At 48.0% G+C, this 20,954-nt stretch overlaps 1 protein-coding gene across 1 annotated transcript in view; it reads left to right on the plus strand.

Annotated features, from left to right (window-relative positions):
- Nucleotides 1–20,954, plus strand: part of adgrl1a (adhesion G protein-coupled receptor L1a) — a gene marked incomplete at both ends in the record, with an annotated part of 69,393 nt that overhangs the window by 25,116 nt on the left and 23,323 nt on the right. The window contains 7 exons of the mRNA XM_080856687.1: nucleotides 2,607–2,621; nucleotides 12,974–13,181; nucleotides 13,656–13,920; nucleotides 14,920–15,247; nucleotides 16,558–16,848; nucleotides 19,108–19,211; nucleotides 20,146–20,331. Of these exons, the coding sequence (XP_080712813.1) occupies nucleotides 2,607–2,621; nucleotides 12,974–13,181; nucleotides 13,656–13,920; nucleotides 14,920–15,247; nucleotides 16,558–16,848; nucleotides 19,108–19,211; nucleotides 20,146–20,331 (1,397 nt within the window). The remainder of the gene's footprint in view (nucleotides 1–2,606; nucleotides 2,622–12,973; nucleotides 13,182–13,655; nucleotides 13,921–14,919; nucleotides 15,248–16,557; nucleotides 16,849–19,107; nucleotides 19,212–20,145; nucleotides 20,332–20,954) is intronic.

Genomic DNA, 20,954 nt, shown 5'->3' on the forward strand with positions numbered 1-20,954 from the left:
GCGGAGAAGCGGGGCACGGTGTGGCGCGTTGTGGTGTGGTGGAGTCGGTATGGAGCTGCTCCTGCCTACCCCTCACCAGCTGTTGGCCCAGCGTGAACCAAAGTGCAGCGGCCTCTTTACCCACGCCTCCCCTCGTGCCTGTGTGCTTTAATGGAGCCGGCTCAACAGGGGGGGGGGGAGGGGATCGTCTGCCGCTGCCTCTCTCTCTCGCTCTGTCTGTCTTTCGCATAGACACTTGCGTACAAATGCACAAATACACACACACACACACACACACTCTGCTTACTCACATAAACTCTCACACACTCATACTGTCACACACATACACACACACACACATATATATACATATACACACAAACACACACTCACTCACAAACACACACCCACTTACTCACTCACTCACGTGCGCGCACATACACACACCTCCTTATTCACACACACTCTCACACATACACACACACCCTGCAGGTTGAAGATGAGGACCTGTGTCCAAACAGGCTCCCCTGCTGGAGGATGATGGAGAGTTAATGCTGTTCCAGCGGGCCCTGTCCCCGTTCTTCCTCCCTTTCTTTCTCTCTGTCTCTCTCGCTCTCTTTCTTTCTCTCTCTCTCTCCACTCTGTCTAGACCATCCCTCTATCTCTCCCCCTTCTACTTACATTTTTATTTGTTTCTGTTTCCTCGCTTCTACATATCTAGCCCCTTCTCTGTATCGCTCTCTCTCTCTCTCTCGTCCCCTTCCTCTCTCTCTCGCTCTCTCTCTCTCTCTCTGTATGGAGCACACCAGAGCAGTTCACATGCTCTTATTGACCTGCCAGTAGTTAGACTCTCAACTGGCATCACACACCACGTCAGAGGTGTGTTCGCACCCCCACCCACCACTGCCCCACCCAACACGCACGCATCACATCACATACATGTCTTCAGGATCACACGTCACAGCCTTCTGTCACCAGGGCAACCTGGCAGGAGCAGTGACACTTTGAGCGCAGCAGAGAGGCAGACCTCCTGGATCACTGACGACACACGTCCATAGTCCCTCTGTGACAGCACACGTCAAACTGCTAAGCGTAGAAGAGTGGAACATCTTATTCTGCGCGTTTCATTTACTGACTGGACAGAAGGAGTATATGGAGTGTCTGGGGGAAGAAAGGAAAGAAACACAGATGAATGGAGGATGAGAGTAGAGAAGTTTGATAGCAGTGAGTTGACACTGGTGGGGCATTGATGGCCATTGCTTCTTCACTGGAACCTGCAGTGAGAGGGAGTTTTCTGACTTCCCTGACTGTAATCTCCCTCTCTTTCTTTCTCACTCTCTTTTTTTCTCACTCTTCCACCTGCCTCATCTATTTTTCTCTGTCTTTTCCTCTTTTTATTTCCGTACTCTCCTACTTCTCTGCACGTTTCTCTCTCTCTCCCATTCCCCCAATTCTATCCATCCTTCCTTCCCTCCCTTCCTCTTTCTCCCAGTCTCTTTTTTCACTGTCTTCCCCTTCTCTGTCTACCTCCTTATCTCTGTGGGCCCTCTCCTCTCCGTTGTTTGTTCTCTCTCTCACTCTCTCTCTCTCTCTCTCTCTCTCTCTCTCTCTCTCTCTTTCTCTCTCTCTCTGCGGAGGGAGTCTTAGCCCAGCTCAGCTCAGGGTCGGCGCGCATTGATTGGCCGCTCGATGAATTGAGCGACACCCAGGGCAGAGCGGCCGCGACACTCCTTGATTTGGTGAGCTGAGTGCAGTCCAAGAAGAAGGAGAAGCAGAAGAAGAAGAAGAAGAAGAAGAAGAAAAAAAGGGAGCGAGCAAAAGAAGGAAAAGGCACACTCACTTCCTTCACACCACTTGGCTCCAATTTCAACCCAGGAGCTGGGTCTTAATCCCCTCTCCCCCACCCCCATCCCCACCCCAGGGAAATCAGTCTTGCTGTCATTTCATCTGCCACCTTTCTCTCCCTCATCACTCCAGACCCCCTCCCACCTCTCTCTCTCTTTCTCTCTCTCTCTCTCCCCACAGCTGGAGAGGACACGCGTGTGTGTACTTGTTTTTCTTTCTCCCACAGGCCCTGGATGAAGAGGAAGCAGAGTTTTGGGGGATTGTTGTTGTGGGGTGGATGGGGGGTGGGGTTGATGGAGGGTGGGATGGACTGGGAGACGTGTATGATAGAGGAAAAGAAAGGAGGGCCCTGGAGTGTGTACTGTGTGTACTGTGATGTGGGGAGTTTGTCGTCACCAGTAGTAGTGAAAATAAAAAACTAAACAAAAATACCAGCGCAGGCCATCCTCCGTCCTCCTCATGTGTCATCACTGTCACCCTTTTCTCCCTCTTAAAAGAGCAGGAAGCTAGACACAAGATGACATGCTTTAAAAAGAAAGAATAAATTAACAACTTGAAAGAGAGGGAACGGAAAGCTTTTTATTTAATCTCAATTTTCTCTTTTTTCCTGCACCTGTTTTTTTCTTTCATTCTTTTTACTCTTTTCTGTTATCTACCTTGTTCTTCCTCTTTCTTTCTTTCTTTCTATCTTTCTTTCTCTCTCTCTCTCTCTCTCTCTCTCTCTCTCTCCCTTTCTCTTTTTACTCTGTCTCTCTCTCTCTTTTTTTCCGATGCTTGAATAGAAGTGGATCAAAAAGGTAAAGACCACAATAAACATAAAAACCACAGCTCGCCCCGTCCTCCTCTCCTCTCCCTTTCTCCTTCTCCTCCTTTGTTCCTTCTCATCCCCCTCTCCTCCTAACCCAGCACCATGTGTAGTGGTCATGTTTGATGTTTATATCCCCCTTCTTCTTCCTCCTGTTCCTCTTCTCCTTCTATCTCTCTTTCTTTCTTTCTTTCTTTCTTTCTTCTAACTCTGTCCATCTCTCTCTCTCCCTCTCTCTCTCTTTCTCACTCTGACCCAGAGATCTTTTCAGATTTTCTGCCAGTACCCATGCCTCTGCTGACGCCAACACACACTGTCCCATTCAAAGCCTTGCTCACACAGACTCTTCTGCACACAGTACACAGGAACATGAGGACACTGGCCTGGATACACACACACACACACACACACACACACACACACACACACACACACACACATAGAAACACACATATCAATTAGTACATATATAATCCATACAACTGTCAACTCCACATAAGTTCTGGTTAAGTAACTCTGAAACATCAGCAACTGCAAATGAGCAAATGGCAGATGTTCCAAACTCACACACACACACACACACACACACACACACACACACACACACACACACACACACAGTACTCTCAGTAAATGTCTTGTTCCCTTCATGTGTTCTTTAGCCATGTCTCCTTGGTGTACCAGTGACTGCTCAAATCTCTTAGCAGCACACAGACAAAAACACATAGACACACACACACACACACACACATAGAGACACACACACACACACAGACACACACAGTCATCATGCAGTGACCAGCTGAGTTAAGTGCAATGTCATCATCTCTTTCTATCCTTTGCAATTATTTTCCCACTGTCTCCAACCAATCCTTGCAGATCAGACTATAGGACTGAATGTTCTCATTCTTCACCATGTTTGTTTTTAGACCTGTCTCTCTCTCTCTCTCTCTCTCTCTCTCTCTCTCTCTCTCTCTCTCTCTCTCTCTCTCTCTCTCTCTCTCTGCTACACTCATTCTTAGTTTCCTCAAGTGTAGTGCTTTGATTTTGACGACATTGATATCTTTTGACATTCTCCCTCCCAGAGTCTCTTCTGGATCATCACACACAAATTCTACTCCTGGTCCAGCATTTTGTCCCATTTCTAGGTGCTTCAGTGCCCTCCCCCCCATCTATCTGTCTCTCTCTCTATCTACTTGTCTGGTCTGTATATCATGTTTTTTACCACTCATACACTTGCCTTTTCTCAGTATTACATACTTTCCTGTACAGAACACCTTCTCTTTCTTTTCAACACAGACGCACTTTAAAAGCCTTTCCTCTCTGCTCTCCTAGATCCGTCTCCCTGTATTCTTACTTGTCTTTCCTCTACTTTTATAGTAAAGTAGTCTCTCTCTCTCTGTCTCTCTCTCTCTCTCTCTTTCTCTTCCCTGTATTCATTCCAAGCAGCTGAAAGTTCTCAGAATCTATTTTTGTCTTCTCACCGCTCACTTTCTCCGCTCCCTCTGTCTTTCTCTTCCACTTCATACCATACCTCTCTCCCTCTCACTTTCCTTTTCACTTCACTCTCCATCCTTTCTTTTTTCCTCCCCAGTTCTAGCCATTCAAGTCTCTGCCATGCATTTCTCTCTGTATGTGTCTCTGTGGGCCCAGAAGGGAGTGCTCACACTTGGCCTCTGTAAATCACACTCTCTCTGTCTCCCACTCACATACACACACACACTAACATGCTCACACACGCACACACACACACACACACAAACACACATGCACACACACACACACACACACACACACACGCACACGCCACACACACACACACACACACACACACACGCACACGCCGCACACACACACACACACACACACACACACACACACACACACACACACACACACAGCACACGCACACACATCCACCATAGAGTGTGGAGTGTGCCAGGCTCTCACAGCCTGCTCTATGGGGCCAATCATCTCCCGAGCTGATTCAGTATGGCGGGCGGGCGGCCATTCAATCACGGCCCCTCAGAGGCAGCCCTGATGGAGCTCCCCAGCCCTGCCCAGCCCCTCTCACCCATCAAACAACCCACTCGCACGCGCCTCAGTTCCAGTCGCATCCCTGGCCACGGCCACTGAAAATTTGCCTGGATTGCTGGACACTAAAAGGCCTGTCCTCCTCCTACTCTGGTCTCTTGTCCCCACTCTCCATTTATCTCCCTCCCACACACTTATACATACATTCACACACACCTCACACAGAGTAATATGCCTCACACACACTCATAGGAAACAAACACACACACACACACACACACACACACCGGTATCACACATCGTGTTGTTTTGTCCATCGTTGTCCCTGTCCAAACTCGTCTCTGTCTTCTCCTTAAACTGGTGCAGCATCCTCAGTGGTGTTCTCGATCAGTAACCTCTCTCTCGCTCTTTCTCTCTCTCTCTCTCACACACACACACACGTGCGCGGACCTGTGCCATATACATCTTTTAGAGATGTATTCCTTCACTGACATTTTCTTTTCAGCACCTTCCATATATATCTCTCTCTCTCCCTATGTCTATATCTCTCTATAATATATCTATATCTAGATTTGACCATCCTTTCTTTCCTTCTGTAGTGCAATAACCTTCCTATCCCACTGTTAGCACCCTGTTGCTTCCACCACACATCTAAGAATGTTCTTACCAGAGCTCATGTGACACCAGCAAGTCCTCACCTCCCCCTTCTCCTCCCTCCTCTCTTTCTCTCTCTCTCTTTCTCTCTTCCCTCGTCTCTCCTCACCTTTCACGTAGCTGCTAATTATTCCCTCAATCTGTTTATTATTCCATCAACAGTTGATTATGGTTATTTTGTGTTGCCTGTGTTAATGAAGTAATGAAATTAATTAATCATGCATTGATTTAAGGATCTGATTGGTGGACAGGCAATGGAATGCTGTGATGTCATGGTTACCTCGGCTGCTGTGGTGCTCAGACAGACGATGTTAGGATTGTGTGTCAGATTTGATGTTTTAGAAATAAGAGACGGACTCAAACACACACACAGAAACAGTCAAACAAATACCACAATTTATATATATATGTGTATGAATGCGTGTGGTGTATCTTGTTTCTGTGTTGAGTGTCTGTGCGAAATGTACTTCTTTGTGAGTCCTTGTGTCTGTGTGTATATGTGTGTGAGTGTGTGTGCATAATGTGCTTATACGTTCTGGAAACCTTTGTGAGTGTGTGTGTGTACGTGTGTGCGCGTGTGTGTGTGTGTGTGTGTGTGCGTGTGTGTGCACATTTGTACTACTTCCCCTGAGCATGCCAGAAGGGATGCTCGCAGCCTCTGTCCCCCCCCCCCCCCCCCTCCCCCCTCAACATAACTAGGAGCCGCCGGTGGCTGTGGCAGGGGCAGCAGTGGCGTCCGGTAGTGCGGACCGCGGGCGGCACGTGGCCGAGCGCAGGCATTGGTAAAGCAGCAGAGGCCTGGCACGAGCAGGTGGCCATGAATATAAATGAACCTGTGTCTGATAGCCCCCATTTCAGGACAGGACAAGCAGCACTGCTCGGTGAGCAGACACCGGGGAACGCTCTATGAAAGCAGTGTGGGGGTGGGGTGGGGGGGGGGGGGGGTGGGGGCAAAGACAGCAAGGAAGAAAGAGACAGAGAGAAGAGGGAAGAAGGGGAGGCAGACAGAGAGAGATTCAGGGAAAATAGAGGAGGTTCATCGTGGGACGCAGGCCCTCTCTATAGGGGCTATCGGAGGCTTGATCATGCAGCAATGCGCCTCGCCGCGAGCTGAATGCCGAGCGCCTCACAAGAGATTGGCGGAGCCGTGCCGTGTCATGCCGTGCTGGTGACCTCATTCTGGGTCGCCGAATCCTTCAGACCCGAAGAAAGGCAGCTCTCTCCACACTCCATTGGCCTCGCTGGCCACACTCATTCGGTCGACCCACAGTTAATCTGGCCTCAATTAAGAGTTGCCACGGAATCATTGGCTTTTTGACGAGGTTGATTGTCTGTGTGTGTGCATGTGTGTGTGTGTGTGTGTGTCTGTGTTTGTGTGTGTGTGTGCATGTGTGTGTGGGGCGGGGGATAGGTCCTGTGTCTGTGAGAGACTCACTTAATCAGTTCCTGAGTGTGTGTGGGATGATATATTTGTGAGTGTCAAGCTGTGTGTTTCCATGATGAATGTATTTTTGCCTCTGTGTGTGTGAATGCTGGTGTGTGTGTGTGTGTATACATGCAGAGTCAATGTGAGAGTCTTACTGCCATACCTTTGCCTCTTCTCATTTGTGAGCTGTGGGACATACAGTAGGAGGCTCTCCATGAGATTAACGCACACCTATTCTCATTTCACAGGATGTAACCATTTGACCCGCTATATTGCTGTTCTTTCTCTTTCCTGCTCACACACACACACAAACACACACACACACAAACACACACACACACACACACACACGTACACTTACACACACACACACACACACGTACACTTACACACACACACACACACACACACACACACACACACGCACACGCACACGCACATGCACATGCACATGCACATGCACATGCACATGCACATGCACATGCACATGCACATGCACATGCACATGCACATGCACATGCACATGGACATGGACATGGACATGGACATGCACACGCACACGCACACACACACACATACACACACATAAACACAGGTACACTTACACACACACACACACACACGCACACATACACATTGCTTCTCTTTTAATTTTTCTTATAAGTTGTTCTTGTTTCATTTGAAACACACACACAAACACACACACACACACACACACACACACACACACACACACACACACACACACACACACACACACACACACACACATCCATATAAACACACAAATCATGTGGACTAGGTTGACAGTACAGACCTATATGCACACAAACATGCACAAACCTGTATGAAAGTCCAAGTCCACACATACACATACACACACACTCACACACACAATTAACGCTTCTGCCTGGTTAAGGGATTTCATGCTATGCTGCACTCTGCCCCCTGCTGGTGTGGAGTTTGCACTGCCAGCAGCAGGTGTGGATTTCAATTATAGCAGCAGGCTGCCCCTCACCCTCTCTTCCCCACCTCCCTCCTTCTCAGCAGTCAAAACACCCCCACCCCCGGCCCCACCAACCCCACCCAAACCCTCCCCTGTTCAGCCCCCTACCCGGCCTTAGTGGCATCCTGTTACCGGCATCACCACACAATCCCACATTGCCAGCCATTCAAGGGTTGGCACAACATCCCTGCTGCTGTTAGGGCCCTGCCGGTCTGGTGCATGTGGTGGCTCATCGTAGAAGTGCTACCGTCCTGACCTAGCCTCTGTTGTGGCTGAAACTGTGATTGTTTTCTTTCCTCTGTCATTTGCTGGCAAGCTGAGTTAACTTTCAATAGTTCATTCTGTAGTGTAATTATATCCTTGGGACTCGTTAGCCGTTTGTTTCTTTCATTGGTATTGCCCAGTGGTTGCGGTCAATGAAACTGTGCTTAATGCATTGGCCAATTTCATGCGGTTAGCGCTATTCTCTGCAAAGAATGAAGCACGTAATTTCATCTTTGCTGACGTGTAGCAACCAGAAGATATTTAGTTTCCTTTTGTGCTTTTTTACCCCATTGAGAATGATATAGACACTCTTTAATTAATGAAGCAATTATAAAGCAATAACTGCATGAAAAACATCAATCTCACCTTTTACTCTTACTCCGATCTCAAAACCATAAAGTGGCTGCCTATATTCTCAAAGTACAGTATTCCCCCTCAGCCTCAGCCTCAGCCTCACTCACTTGCATGAACCAGGAATCCGACTGTTTTCAGGATAAATGATTGGAGTAAAGGGTGGATGTGGTTGTTGAAGTGGCCTGTCCCACTTCGGCAACAGTTAGGCTTGAGCAGGATAATGATACAGATTAGTGCTGTGAGTCCCCTCACACACACACACACACACACACACACACACACACACACACAGACACACTTGTTTGTCTGGCTTTTTTGTTTGCCACAGGTAAATTCCCATGGGTGTGTGGCCCGAGCTCAGAGGAAGTGAGTGATTGAGAGAGAGAGAGAGAGAGAGGGAGGGAGAGAGTGAAGAAGAGTGGATCAGGAGGGAGAGAAGTGAGGCAAGCAATAAGGAAGTGGGGAGTCAGTGAGAAGTAAATTGGGTTAGAGTGCAAGAGAGGTGGCGGGAGGACAAGAGATTGAGATCATCACAGATACAGTGGAAAGAAAAATAAAATCTTTCTGTGTGTGTGAGTGAGTGTATAAGTGTGTTTTGTGTAGTGTGTGCCCGAATTTATCTGTGTGTGTATTTGTGTGTGCCTCTGTGTATATTTGTGTGTGCCTCTGTGTGTATGTTTGTGTGTGTGAGAGAGCGAAGAGTAGTTTACAGTGCACACAGGAGAGGCAGCAGTAAACATGAGGGAGCCTGAGAGCAGTGTGCGTTTGTATGTGCGTGTGTGTGTGTGTGTGTGTATGTGTGTTTCTCTATGTTTGTGTGTGTGTGGTGCATGCGAGAGAGAGGAGAGCAGAGCTGAGAGCACAGGTCAGGCTGCTAATGAAGCCTCCCAGGCCGTGTGTGCAGAGCCCACTCAGAGACACACACACACACACACACACACACACACACACACACACACACACACACACACACACAATCCACCTCATCAGCATAGAGAAGGAGGCAACCACTCACTCTCACGACTGCAAAGGACACACACACACACACACACACACGTATATATACATATACGTATACACACACTAACACTCACAAATACATTTACACACATACAGGCACACTGCCACACAGTGTGTCAGTGTGCCTGTATGTGTGTAAATGTATTTGTGAGTGTTAGTGTGTGTATACGTATATGTATACACACACACACACACACACACACACATACAAGCTTATATATCTATAAGCACACCCGGTCCCCTCATGGCCGGCTGCCTCTGGCCCACCCCAGCACTGCCCTCTTCAGTAAAATAGAGACTGGCTTGCCGCAGTAGTGAAACGGTCGGAAGCTCATGTTGCCGGTTGCCGGTTGCCGGTTGCTGGTTGTGAAGCATCACTGGGTGATGCCCATGGCAGAACTGTGCCGTAATGAGCATCAGGGCTGCCACTCATGGGCCTCACACTGACAGTCACTCACAGGATTCCCCACAGACACAAAGTCAGAGCACACAAGCTCACTGGGCATCTGTGGTACCCATCTGAACTCACTCTCGTATCAGTGTGTGTATCCCAGATTGGAATGGATAAATGTTTTGTCTATTGTTGGTTTCTGTTTGTCTGGGTATTTGTGTGTGTGGGAGAGTATTTGTGTGTATGCATAAGTGTGTTTGTGCCCTTCATTGTGTGTGTGTGTGTGTGTGTGTGTTTGTGCATTTTTAGTTGTGTGTATTTGTTTATGCACTCCTTTTTATTCCATTGTCAACCACAAATTACATGCCTCCACTTAAGCCAAAGGATTTTTGTCTTTGTTTGTTTCTGGGTCGCTCATGTCGAGTGGCTCGCGTGTTAGCATCAGGCTTTGTTCTTAGCGTAGAATTGATAGAGATGCCTCAACCCTCCTTTCACCCGCACTTTAGCTAATGGCTCATAGTCTGTCTGCTGAAGTGGGCGAGATGTTTGAGGGGGACTCGGAGCACTGAGGGGGGTCTTTTTCATGAGCGCTGATGCCAGGAGCACCGATAGGCACTCCTGGAGCACGCCAACCGTGGTGCTGAGCCACTTTTGTTTGCTTAAGATGCGGGAGTCGGATAAACACTCTTTATGGCCCCCGTCGGTTCTAGAGCTGCTACGGCGCTGGTGCACTCGTTTTTTTTCTCCTTTTTTTTTTACGCCTGTTTTTGATGTGAAACATTCACTCAATCTGTTCCGTGGAGAATACCCTCACTCTGTATAATGCTCCAAGTGTTCTGCAGCAGAAAGAGAGAGAGAGAGAAGGACAGAGAGAAACAGAGAGAGAGAAAGAAAAAGAAGAAGGGAGACGCGCAAGCTTAGACACAAATCCGCTGGAGCCGCTGCTTTAGCCCGAGAACGCACAGCAAGACGCCACCCACCCTGTCTTGCAGATGGAGACGCATGGCATGCAGACGGGGAAAGCATTACAGTTTCGATCTCAGTAGTTCTGATGATGCACCGTGTATGTCTGTATCATTGTGTATGTTTACATGTGCCTGGAGAAGTGTGTTGTGAAGGCTTGCGTTGGTGTCAAAGTGTGTGTGTGCGTGCGTACATGTATGTGTCTGTGGGTGCGTATGTCTGTGGGTATGTGCTGCTATCAGAGCGTAAGAGTGCTGTGAAGGGGCCATCCCAGTGTCTGGCCCAGCAGAGGCAGCAAACAGTTGGCAGTGTGGAGGCCCAGCATAGTCATTAAGGAAGCAGCGTGGATCTGTTTACCGTTCCCGGTGGGAGCTTCATCTTGTAGGGCCTGTGTGTATGTGTGTGTGTGTGTATGTGTGTGTGTGTAGGGAAGCCCAGGCTGAGTCTTGGAGTTATCCTTCCTATCATTGCCATGGCTTCCCTCTCTCTCTCTCTCTCTCTCTCTCTTTCTTTCACTCACTCTCACTCTCTCTCTCTCTCTATTTCTTTACTCTCTCGCTCGCTCTCTCCCTCTCTCTCACACACACACACGTGGGTGTGTGTGTCTGTTGTCCCCTGTGATGTCTCAGTGCTGATGAAGCCAGCGCCTGCTGGAGATGTCTCCTCCGCTCCCACTGGCTTAGCGCACGGGTCCCAGGGCTGCCTCTCAGCCTGCTGGTGAGAATCTGCGACAGCCAGCTAATTTACAGAGCTCCCCTGTGTACGCCCTCCCTCTGAGCACAGATAGAGGACTGAGTGGATCTGTGTGTGTGTGTGTGTATGTGTGTGCGTGCACACGTCTGTGTGTGTGTGTGCATTGTTTGTGAGTGTTTTTGTATGTGTGTCAATGTTGTGTATGTGTATCAGAGAGAACGGATGGGAGTGTGTATGTTTGAGTGAAACATGTTGGGGGATTCAACATACGTCAGTCTGTGTGTGTGTGTGTGTGTGTGTGTGTGTGTGTGTTTTTTTGAGTCTCAATGTGCATTTGTCTCAATGTGTGTGTATTTTTGTGTCTCGATGTGTATGTGCGTTGTGCGAGAGCGCTTAAGAGTGCCTGTGCTCTTTGAAACGACCTGTAAATAGCGTTCAGTAAAGAACGCTACCGTTGCCGTGACACTAGACACTCTGATCGGCATTAGCACTGACACGGACGCTAACATCTGTCCCCACACGAGACACAGACATCTGCGTGACACTTGCTGGCTATGCCAGCGGAAGGAAAAGAAAAGGGGGGCCTTTAAATAGACGCGATGTGCCGTACCGTGCCACGGCTGCGGTGCGGCGCAGGCGGATGAAGTTGAAGTTGAAGTAGGCCGGTTAAAATTAGCCAGGCTTTCTGAGCACCAGCAGCCTCGACCCTCCCATTTATCACATCCCGCCAGCGACTCACCGTCCACTTCTGCAGATACTTAACAAATGAGCGTTTCGACTCTCTCATTTGAAATGTGTTCATTTATCTCATGCCCTCCTCCCCCTCTTCTTCCTCCTCTTCCTCCTTCTGCATTTTTGTTTCTCCGTTTTCCTTTTTTTTGTCCACCTGCCCTTCGAAATCCAAATTCTTGACCTTCTTTTTCCCGTCTGCACCACTCTCACATTCACTCTGTTTCAATTCCCTTGTTTATGCATCCATTGCTTTTTTCCTCCACCTTATTTTACTCCTGGTTAACCTCTTTTACCTCTTCCCTCTCTCTCTCTTTTGTTCTCTCTCTTTATCTTCTGCTATAATCCATCTCTGCCTCCTGTCTCCTTCTTCCCCTCTATCTCTTTCTATTTCCTCTCCCCCCTCTCTTCCCTGTCCCCTTTCTCTCCTCCTTCATCTCTGTCTACCCCTTCTCCTTGCCTCTCCTCTTCTCCCCTCCATCTTTCCTTTCCTCCTGTCTCCTCTCCCACTTTATCTCCTTCCTCTTTTCTCTCCTCTCTTCTGTCTTCCCTATCTCTCCTCTCCTTTCTTCTCTCTCCATCCTCCCCTCTCCGCTCCACTTGATCTCTGGCCCTCTCATCTTTCTCCTCCCTCTCTCCTCTGTTCTCCTCTCCTGGCCCTCTCCTCTCCCTCCTCCCTCTCTCCTCTGTTCTCCTCTCCTGGCCCTCTCCTCTCTCTCCTCCCTCTCTCCTCTGTTCTCCTCTCCTGGCCCTCTCCTCTCTCCCCTCCCTCTCTCCTCTGTTCTCCTCTCCTGGCCCTCTCCTCTCTAGTCTTTGTGTGTCCGGGGACCTTGCTGCGAGTCCAGGCGTCCAGCTCGATCCAGGAGGCGGAGCACCAATCGGGGGCGTGGTGCAAGGACCCGCTGCAGTCGGGCGATAGGCTGTACGTCATGCCGTGGACGCCCTATCGCACCGACATGCTCTACGAGTACGCCTCATGGGAGGACTTCCGCCAGAACAGAGCCACCACCACCTACAAGTGAGGCCCCTGCCTGTCAGCTTTCATCTGTAGGCTTTACTGGAGTACTACCAGACTGTGCCAGTCTGTTTTTCACAGAAAATGTCCACTAGGTCCTTTTTATTGTTGTTTTAAAAAGAAGACAGTGGATGTAATCATTCTAATTCAGGTGCTTGATTGGAATTGAATGAAAATGAAGGAATGAAAATAGCTGAACACTCTTATTACATTCTACTTAAGTGAGACTATTTACAGCTTGCACCAATAGTGCACTTATGAAGTCCATTATTATATAGGAGATACAGCATATGGGAGATATAATATAAAGTGGGGCCAAAGCTATTGGCAATGCAGTAACCATGATAATACAAGCAGCATTATTGATTAAGATTTATATTATGTTCTCTGTGTGTATACTTTATTTTTATGCACATAAACAACAGCACATTGTCCACACATTGTTCAGTAAATGAATAAACACCTTCTTACCCCCAGGTTGCCAAACCGAGTGGATGGTACAGGGTTTGTAGTGTATGACGGTGCAGTCTTCTACAACAAGGAGCGCACTCGCAACATTGTGAAGTATGACCTGCGTACGCGCATCAAGAGCGGCGAGGCCATCATCGCCAACGCCAACTACCATGACACCTCGCCGTACCGCTGGGGCGGCAAGTCCGACATTGACCTGGCCGTGGACGAGAACGGCCTGTGGGTCATCTATGCCACAGAGTCCAACAACGGGCGGCTGGTGGTCAGCCAGGTGAGAGGAAAAAGGGAAGAGAGAGAGAGAGAGAAGAAAGGTGGTGAGATTCACACACAGGAAGAGGGAAACAGGGGGAGAGGTTTAACACTCCTTTATTTAACCACTAGCTGACCCTGACCCACATCCTGTATGTAACATTTCACTTCTTGGCCACAAGCCTCAGAGGTTTAGATCGAAAAAAAAATAATGAGTATGAAAGCAGGAGCTCCTGTGTCTCCATATTCATTACTTCAACCAATCACATTAAAACCCCGACCGCCCACATAGCCAAGACCTCCACAAGGTCACTGACCAGTTTGGTATTACCATACTTATTTTTCAATTCAAATATTTCAGTTCAATATTTCATATTTAAAAATTCAAACAGCCACCACCAACCCCCTATCCTCCTGTCAGAGCAGACAGTAAGATGGAGGTGATAGTGTTGAGACTTCATGATGCTTTGATTCAGCTGGCTTCAGATCAAGCCCATTCCATTTATTGTGTGTAACATTCTCTAAAGAACATAAAGGTCAACACATAAGGGCTGTGAATGGGCCAGCGGCCATTATCCCTCCCAACCATTATCAGTGCTGTAGAACAGGGTTCCATTACTTAGACATCTGGCCATGTCTGTGCTGTCTGGCATTGGGCTTTCACCAATAATAATGTGTCACATACAGCATCAGGTCATTGCGTGGCTTCACTTTGGCAGCATACCAGATAACGTCAAAAATAATACCACACAGATAATAGTAGTACTAATAATAAAAGTAAAATTAGTAAAGTAAAAATAAAATTTTAATAATCATTGAAAATGAATGGAATAATAGATACATATGATAATATATATATATATAAATAATAGAAGTAAAAACATAAAATAATGTTACAGTGTCACATCAAGTGCAAGACAACTGTATCTACTGTTCTTTGACAGTATGTCCGAAGACAAATCATCTCATCCATCATCTCTCTGTCTTATCCTCCACTCCTCTACCCCCCCGCCACCTCCAGGTGAACCCCTACACGCTGCGCTTCGAGGGCACCTGGGAGACGAGTTTCGACAAGCGCCTGGCATCCAACGCCTTCATGGCGTGCGGCGTGCTCTACGCCGTCCGCTCCGTCTACCAGGACGACGACAGCGAGGCCGGCGGCGACCTCATCCTGTATGCCTACAACACCAACCGGGCGCGGGAGGAGCCCGTACACATCCCCTTCCCCAACCCCTATCAGTACATCTCCTCGGTGGACTACAACCCCCGCGACAACCAGCTCTACGTGTGGAACAACTACAACGTGCTACGCTATCCGCTCGAGTTCGGACCGCCCGACCCCTCCTCCGGTGAGCACCCGGTGGAGAGAGAGAGAGTGAGGGAGAAGGAGAGAGGTGAGAAAGGGAAGGAGGGAGTGAGGGAGGGAGGGGGAGAGAGAGAGCGAGACTCGGGGGGGGGGGGGAGACTCAAATTGTAATTATCTTCTGTGTCACTTTGTGTATCCATTTTTTTTAATTATGTAGTGTTTTTATGTATTTATTTAGTTATTATGTAGAATTTGTGTGTTATTTGTAGATATAACTGTTTATGTTGTTTGTTATTTGCATGAAACTGTATCGATGTAATGTCACTGTGCTTTCGACAAAGAGAGAGGAAGAGAGAGAGAGAGAGAGAGAGAGAGACAGAGAGAGAGATATACTATGTATATATAGAGAGAGATATGATTAGAAATGAGACGGACAACCAACACGTCCTTCTCTCTACAGGGTGGCAAGTATTTTTTTCCTCCTCTAGAATGTTCTCTCTGTTGTCGGGATGAGGTGCCTTTATAGTTTAATTGCAGTCAGATGTTAACAGCTGTGATCTGGATGCAATGGTGGATTAATTATTTAGCGGCGCCGTCCTCTGTGTGTTGCTCTGTCACTCTGTCTGCGGGTGTGGGTGTGTGTGTGGGTGTGGGTGTGGGTGTGGGTGTGGGTGTGAGTGTGAGTGTGGGGAGGAGAGAAGCTAAATGAGAGTAATAGTCTGCCAGTGCTGTACAAGAACCGTCCTCAGATGCTGATACACACAGGATTACTAATTCATTTAGAAATGGGCTCCATATTTGTCCCCCTTCTTTCTTCTCTGATGTCCTCTTTACATTCCCACTCTCCAATCCTCTCTCTCTCTCTCTCCACCTCCCGTTCTTTTTCTGATGTCCTCTTAACGTTCTTGCTTATATTCTCTCTCTCTTTTTCCTATCTGCCTGCCTCATCTTCTCTCTCTCTTCCTCTCCACCTCCCTCTCTTTCTTCTCCCCCTTTCTTTGGTAGGCTCAATAGAATAAACTATGAGGAGATGGTTCAGTTGATATGCAGAGAATTTTAAATGGATGGCCGGATTAAAATTGAATACACATATTAGGTGGTTAATGATATTATGCTTTTTTTGTGCTGTTTGGGTGGAGGAGGGGTTCTTGTGTGAAGCTGCAGACGATGAGAATGTGATTTTTAAACGGTGAGGGAGATGGGGTGGTTCAGTTAACACAAGGACGTAAGTCTTGTGGTTGAGGTTTTATGTTTTGTCGTATGTTTTATAATGGTGAGAACGTATGACAATGGTTTAACAAAGGAGTGATAATGAGTTGACCTCTCACCCCTCCTCTCCGTCTCCTCTTCCAGCCACCACTCAGGTGAGCAGCTCGGCCCCCGCCCGTCCCTCCACCTCCGCCTCCAGCCCGGCTACCATGCGCCCGCTGCCCCCCACCTCGCACCCCATCGGGGCCATCAACAAGGAGCCCGACCTGCGGCCCGTCACCACCGCCGCTGTCCCTGGCACACGCCGGCCCCAACAGCCCCCGGCCCAGGGCCCCGAGGCCAACATGTGTGAGGCCACGGTGGTGCGTGGGGTGCAGTGGCCCACCACACAGAGAGGGGAGACAGTGGACCGGCCCTGCCCTAAAGGGTCACTGGGTGAGTTGATCTGTGCGAATCTGTGTGTGTTTGTGTGTGTGTGTGAGAGAGAACACAGTAGCATCTTTGTGTTGCTGTATGTCTATTTGTGTTGCTTATGTACGGCTATGCTGTATATGTATTATTTGGCTCTGTGTGTGTGGTGTGTTTGTGTGAGTGTGTGTGTGTATGCCCACTGGATCTGTGTTTGAGGGTGGTATTGGTCTATGTGTGTTTTTTCTCCTTTCATGCCTCTGTGAGTTAAAGTGTTTACTTCTGTGTAGGTATGTGTTTGTGTGTGTTGCCCTGAAGAATACGTCTTTGTGTGTGAGGGTGTATTGTGTAGGTGTGCATTTGTGTTTTTTTCCCTTGTTTGTGCCTATGTGTGTGAGTGTGTATTTGCACGGTGTGAATATGTATGTGTACGTAGGTCTGCCTCTATATGTGTTTATCCCTCATCCTGTGTGTATGTGTGTGTATGTGTGTGTATGTGTGTGTATGTGTAGGTGTGTGTGTGTAGGTCTGTGTGTGTTTTTCCCCCGTTCGAGCCTGTGAAGTCCCAGCGCTGGGCTCACCGTCAGGCTGGGTCCCGGGAGACGTGCACATGAAAGCCCGTCCTCTGCAAATTAAAGAGTAATCTGTGTATGAGAGAACGAGGGATGAGAGGGAGGGCCCCGCAAAGGTGTAGAATAATAACACCAAACGAAACGATACAACAGACACACCCCCTCACCCACCCCCCACCCCCACCCTAACACACACACACACACACACACACACACACAGATATACACACACACACACACACACACCGCTCACCGTCCTAGCTTCAAATACCTCTCTTTTTAGTCACGGAAGAAAGGCTCTTCCTCGATTTGTTGCCCCTCCTCTCCTTCCTGCCAACAACACGGCTCTTGTCTTTCTCTAAAGTTTCCTCCTTTCTCCCCAGCCTTGAAGTGACAGCTATGCTAAATTAGCAGCTGGCTTAATTGGTGCATCCTGGCAGAGCTTTCAAAACTAATGTAGAGCAGGGAGAAGATGAGGAGGGAGGGAGAGAAAGAGAGAGAGAAAGAGAGAAGAAAGAGAGAGGCACATAAAATGCAACCGTGTATTAGCTCTGATCCGGCAGCAGCTGTGAAGTGTGAGCACAGACACACACACAGACCCACACACACACACACACACACACACACACGCTCACACCCTCTTCTTCATACTCTTTCCTTGGTGGCTCTGTTGTTCTGTTCTTCCTCCCTCCCTTCCTCCCTCCCTCACACACTCTCTGTTCTCTCTCTCTCTCTTCTCTCCTGTTTGGAGCTATTTGTGTTGTGGGCTGGGGAAAGGCCCTTCCCCTTGTTTGATCCCAGCGTGGTGTCCTCTTTCTGAACTCTCTTAACTAAATAGAAAACTTAGCTGGAAATGAGGGGTGGCAGAAGGTGCTTCCCTTCAGGCGTTTCTCCCTCCAATGAGTTACACACTACCTGATGGCCATATCCTTGGTGTGTGTGTGTGTGTGTGTGTGTGTGTGTGTGTGTGTGAGTGTGTGTGTGTGTGTGTGTGTGTGTGTGTGTGTGTGTGTGTGTGTGTGTGTGTGTGTGTGTGAGTGTGCATGTGTGTTTGTGTGTGTGTGTGTGAGTGCATGTGTGCCTGTGTGTGTCTGTGCGTGTGTGTGTCCGTGCAAATGCATGTGTTAATTTCCACTTTAAAAACATGTATATTACAGCCAGCTCCCCCTCCATGGACATCTCTCTCTCTCTCTCTCTCTCTCTCTCTCTCTCTCTTTCACACTTTCTCTCTCCTCAATGGAAACCATCCCCATCATTTTGTCTCTCAGTCACATGTCACCCTTACCCCCTTGTCTCTTTCATCTCTCTGTCTGCACTCCCGTCTATAATTTCTCTTTTTTATCCCGTGTCCTCTCTGTGTTCCCTCTCTCTCGTCTCTCTAATTCTCTCCTCTTCTCACTGTGGCTAATGAGTCACTCTGCCCCACCGCATTCTAGAATTTTCTCTCATTTATCTGTTCCCCTCTGTCTCTCTTTCTGTCTGTATGTCTCTGCCATTATCTGTCACTGTCATACACAGACACACACACACACACACTAATATACACGCACACTTTTTTTTCTCACACATCAACACTCTTTCTATATCTCTCCCTTTCCATCTCTCCATCTCTCATTATGTGTTTTAAGGGTGCAGTAATGTAGGTTCCAATTCGGGTTCAGTAAACGAGTGTACCCCCCTCCTCTGTCTCTAATGACTCCCTCTGGCCCTGCAGGTATAGCCTCCTACCAGTGTCTGCTCTCCCCAGTGGTGTGGAACCCTCGAGGGCCTGACCTCAGCAACTGCACCTCTCCCTGGGTAAACCAGGTGGCCCAGAAGGTAAACACACACACACACACACACACAAGCACGCACACACACACATATCTCCTCTCATCCTTTTATTCTACCCCTCTCTCCACCCCACCTCCCTGCCGTACTCATACCTTAGCTCCCTCTCCCGTTCCTTCAGCCGGGAGACTGCCACCTTGTCACAGGTCATTCCTTAGCAGACACCTAATGGACTCTCTAGCAGAGTAACATTCATGCAAGATAATAGACGAGGATGTGATGGAGAGCAGCCTGTCATAGAGATAAAGATATAGATATAGATATAGATATAGATATAGATATAGATGTAGATGTAGATGTAGATGTAGATGTAGATATAGATGTAGATAAGATAAGGATAAAGAGAAGAAGAGATACAGATAGAGAGGATGAAGAGTGATGATAAATGATTGAATGTATGTAGTGTTGTTGTATTGTTTTGTACTGAAGAGTTTGGTTAAATATAATAAAAGCATGCTTGTTCAAAACCAAACAACACACACTCCAAGCTATTAATCATCTTTTAACTGTCACACTGTAGAGTGCATAGATGAGCCTTGTGCCTTACCAGTGCCGTCCCCACAGTAGATGCATTCAGGCAGTGGGTAGAGACGCAGACTCATGTGGAGTTACAGTAGTACAGGGAATGTGCTATTCTGGCTGTCTGCTCTACTTGCTCTCTGTGGGAGTTGAACCCTGTGACCTTACCACTGCCCGCACAGTGTTTCACCAACAGAGCTTCAGGAGTTTTATAGCATTAAATCCATCTCTCATATAAAGATGTCTTTTGTATCCAATCAAAATGTCTCCTGTAATCCAACCAAGTGATGGGATTTTGAGATGAGTGATTATGTGTGTGTCATGTCTGTGTGTGTATGTGTGTTGTGTGTTGTGTATGTGTGTGTGTGTGTGTGTGTGTGTGTGTGTGTGTTGTCCGTGGCAGATCAAGAGCGGGGAGAATGCGGCCAACATCGCGGCGGAGCTGGTGAACCACACGGGTGGGCGCATCCACGCCGGCGACGTCAGCTCGTCCGTGCGGCTCATCGAGCAGCTGCTGGACATCCTGGACGCTCAGCTGCAGGCTCTCAAGCCTGGCCTGAAGGAGTCGGCCGCCCGTAACTACGGCAAGGTATGTGCCTGTCTGTGCCAATGCATGGACTGGTGTTTGTGTGAGCGTAATTCACATTCAGTTCTTTCTGTTACCCTCAAACACTCATACATACAGGTGCACACACACACACACACACACACACACACACACAACCACTCACATACACACACACACACACACACACACACACACACACACACACACACACAGGCACACACTCACGAATACACATATACATGCATACAGCTCACTCATAATTGGATTCATGTAGACTGGTGGATGGGGATTTGTTTGTGTGTTTCAGGCATTTGTGCATACAAATACACACGCACACGCACTCACTCACACACACATACACACACACATTCAATTTGTCATCACTGACTCATACAAAGGCATATGTACAGTGTGTGTGTATGGGTACGTATATCAGTTGCCCAAGTACACAGTTGGCACTCAACACTCAACTCTATAAAAGCTCTCTGCTTCAAGGGCACTCTCTCCTATAGATATTCAAACACATGTTGTCTTTGAGTGAAAAAACATAGTCCATTTTACACTCTCAGAAGAGCACACACACACACACACACACAAAGACAAACCTTTGCCAGACACACATTCTGTTTGCAGACACACATTCT

This window comes from Sprattus sprattus, assembly GCF_963457725.1.
Source record: "Sprattus sprattus genome assembly, chromosome: 18".
In the NCBI taxonomy this organism is placed as follows: Eukaryota; Metazoa; Chordata; class Actinopteri; order Clupeiformes; family Clupeidae; genus Sprattus; species Sprattus sprattus.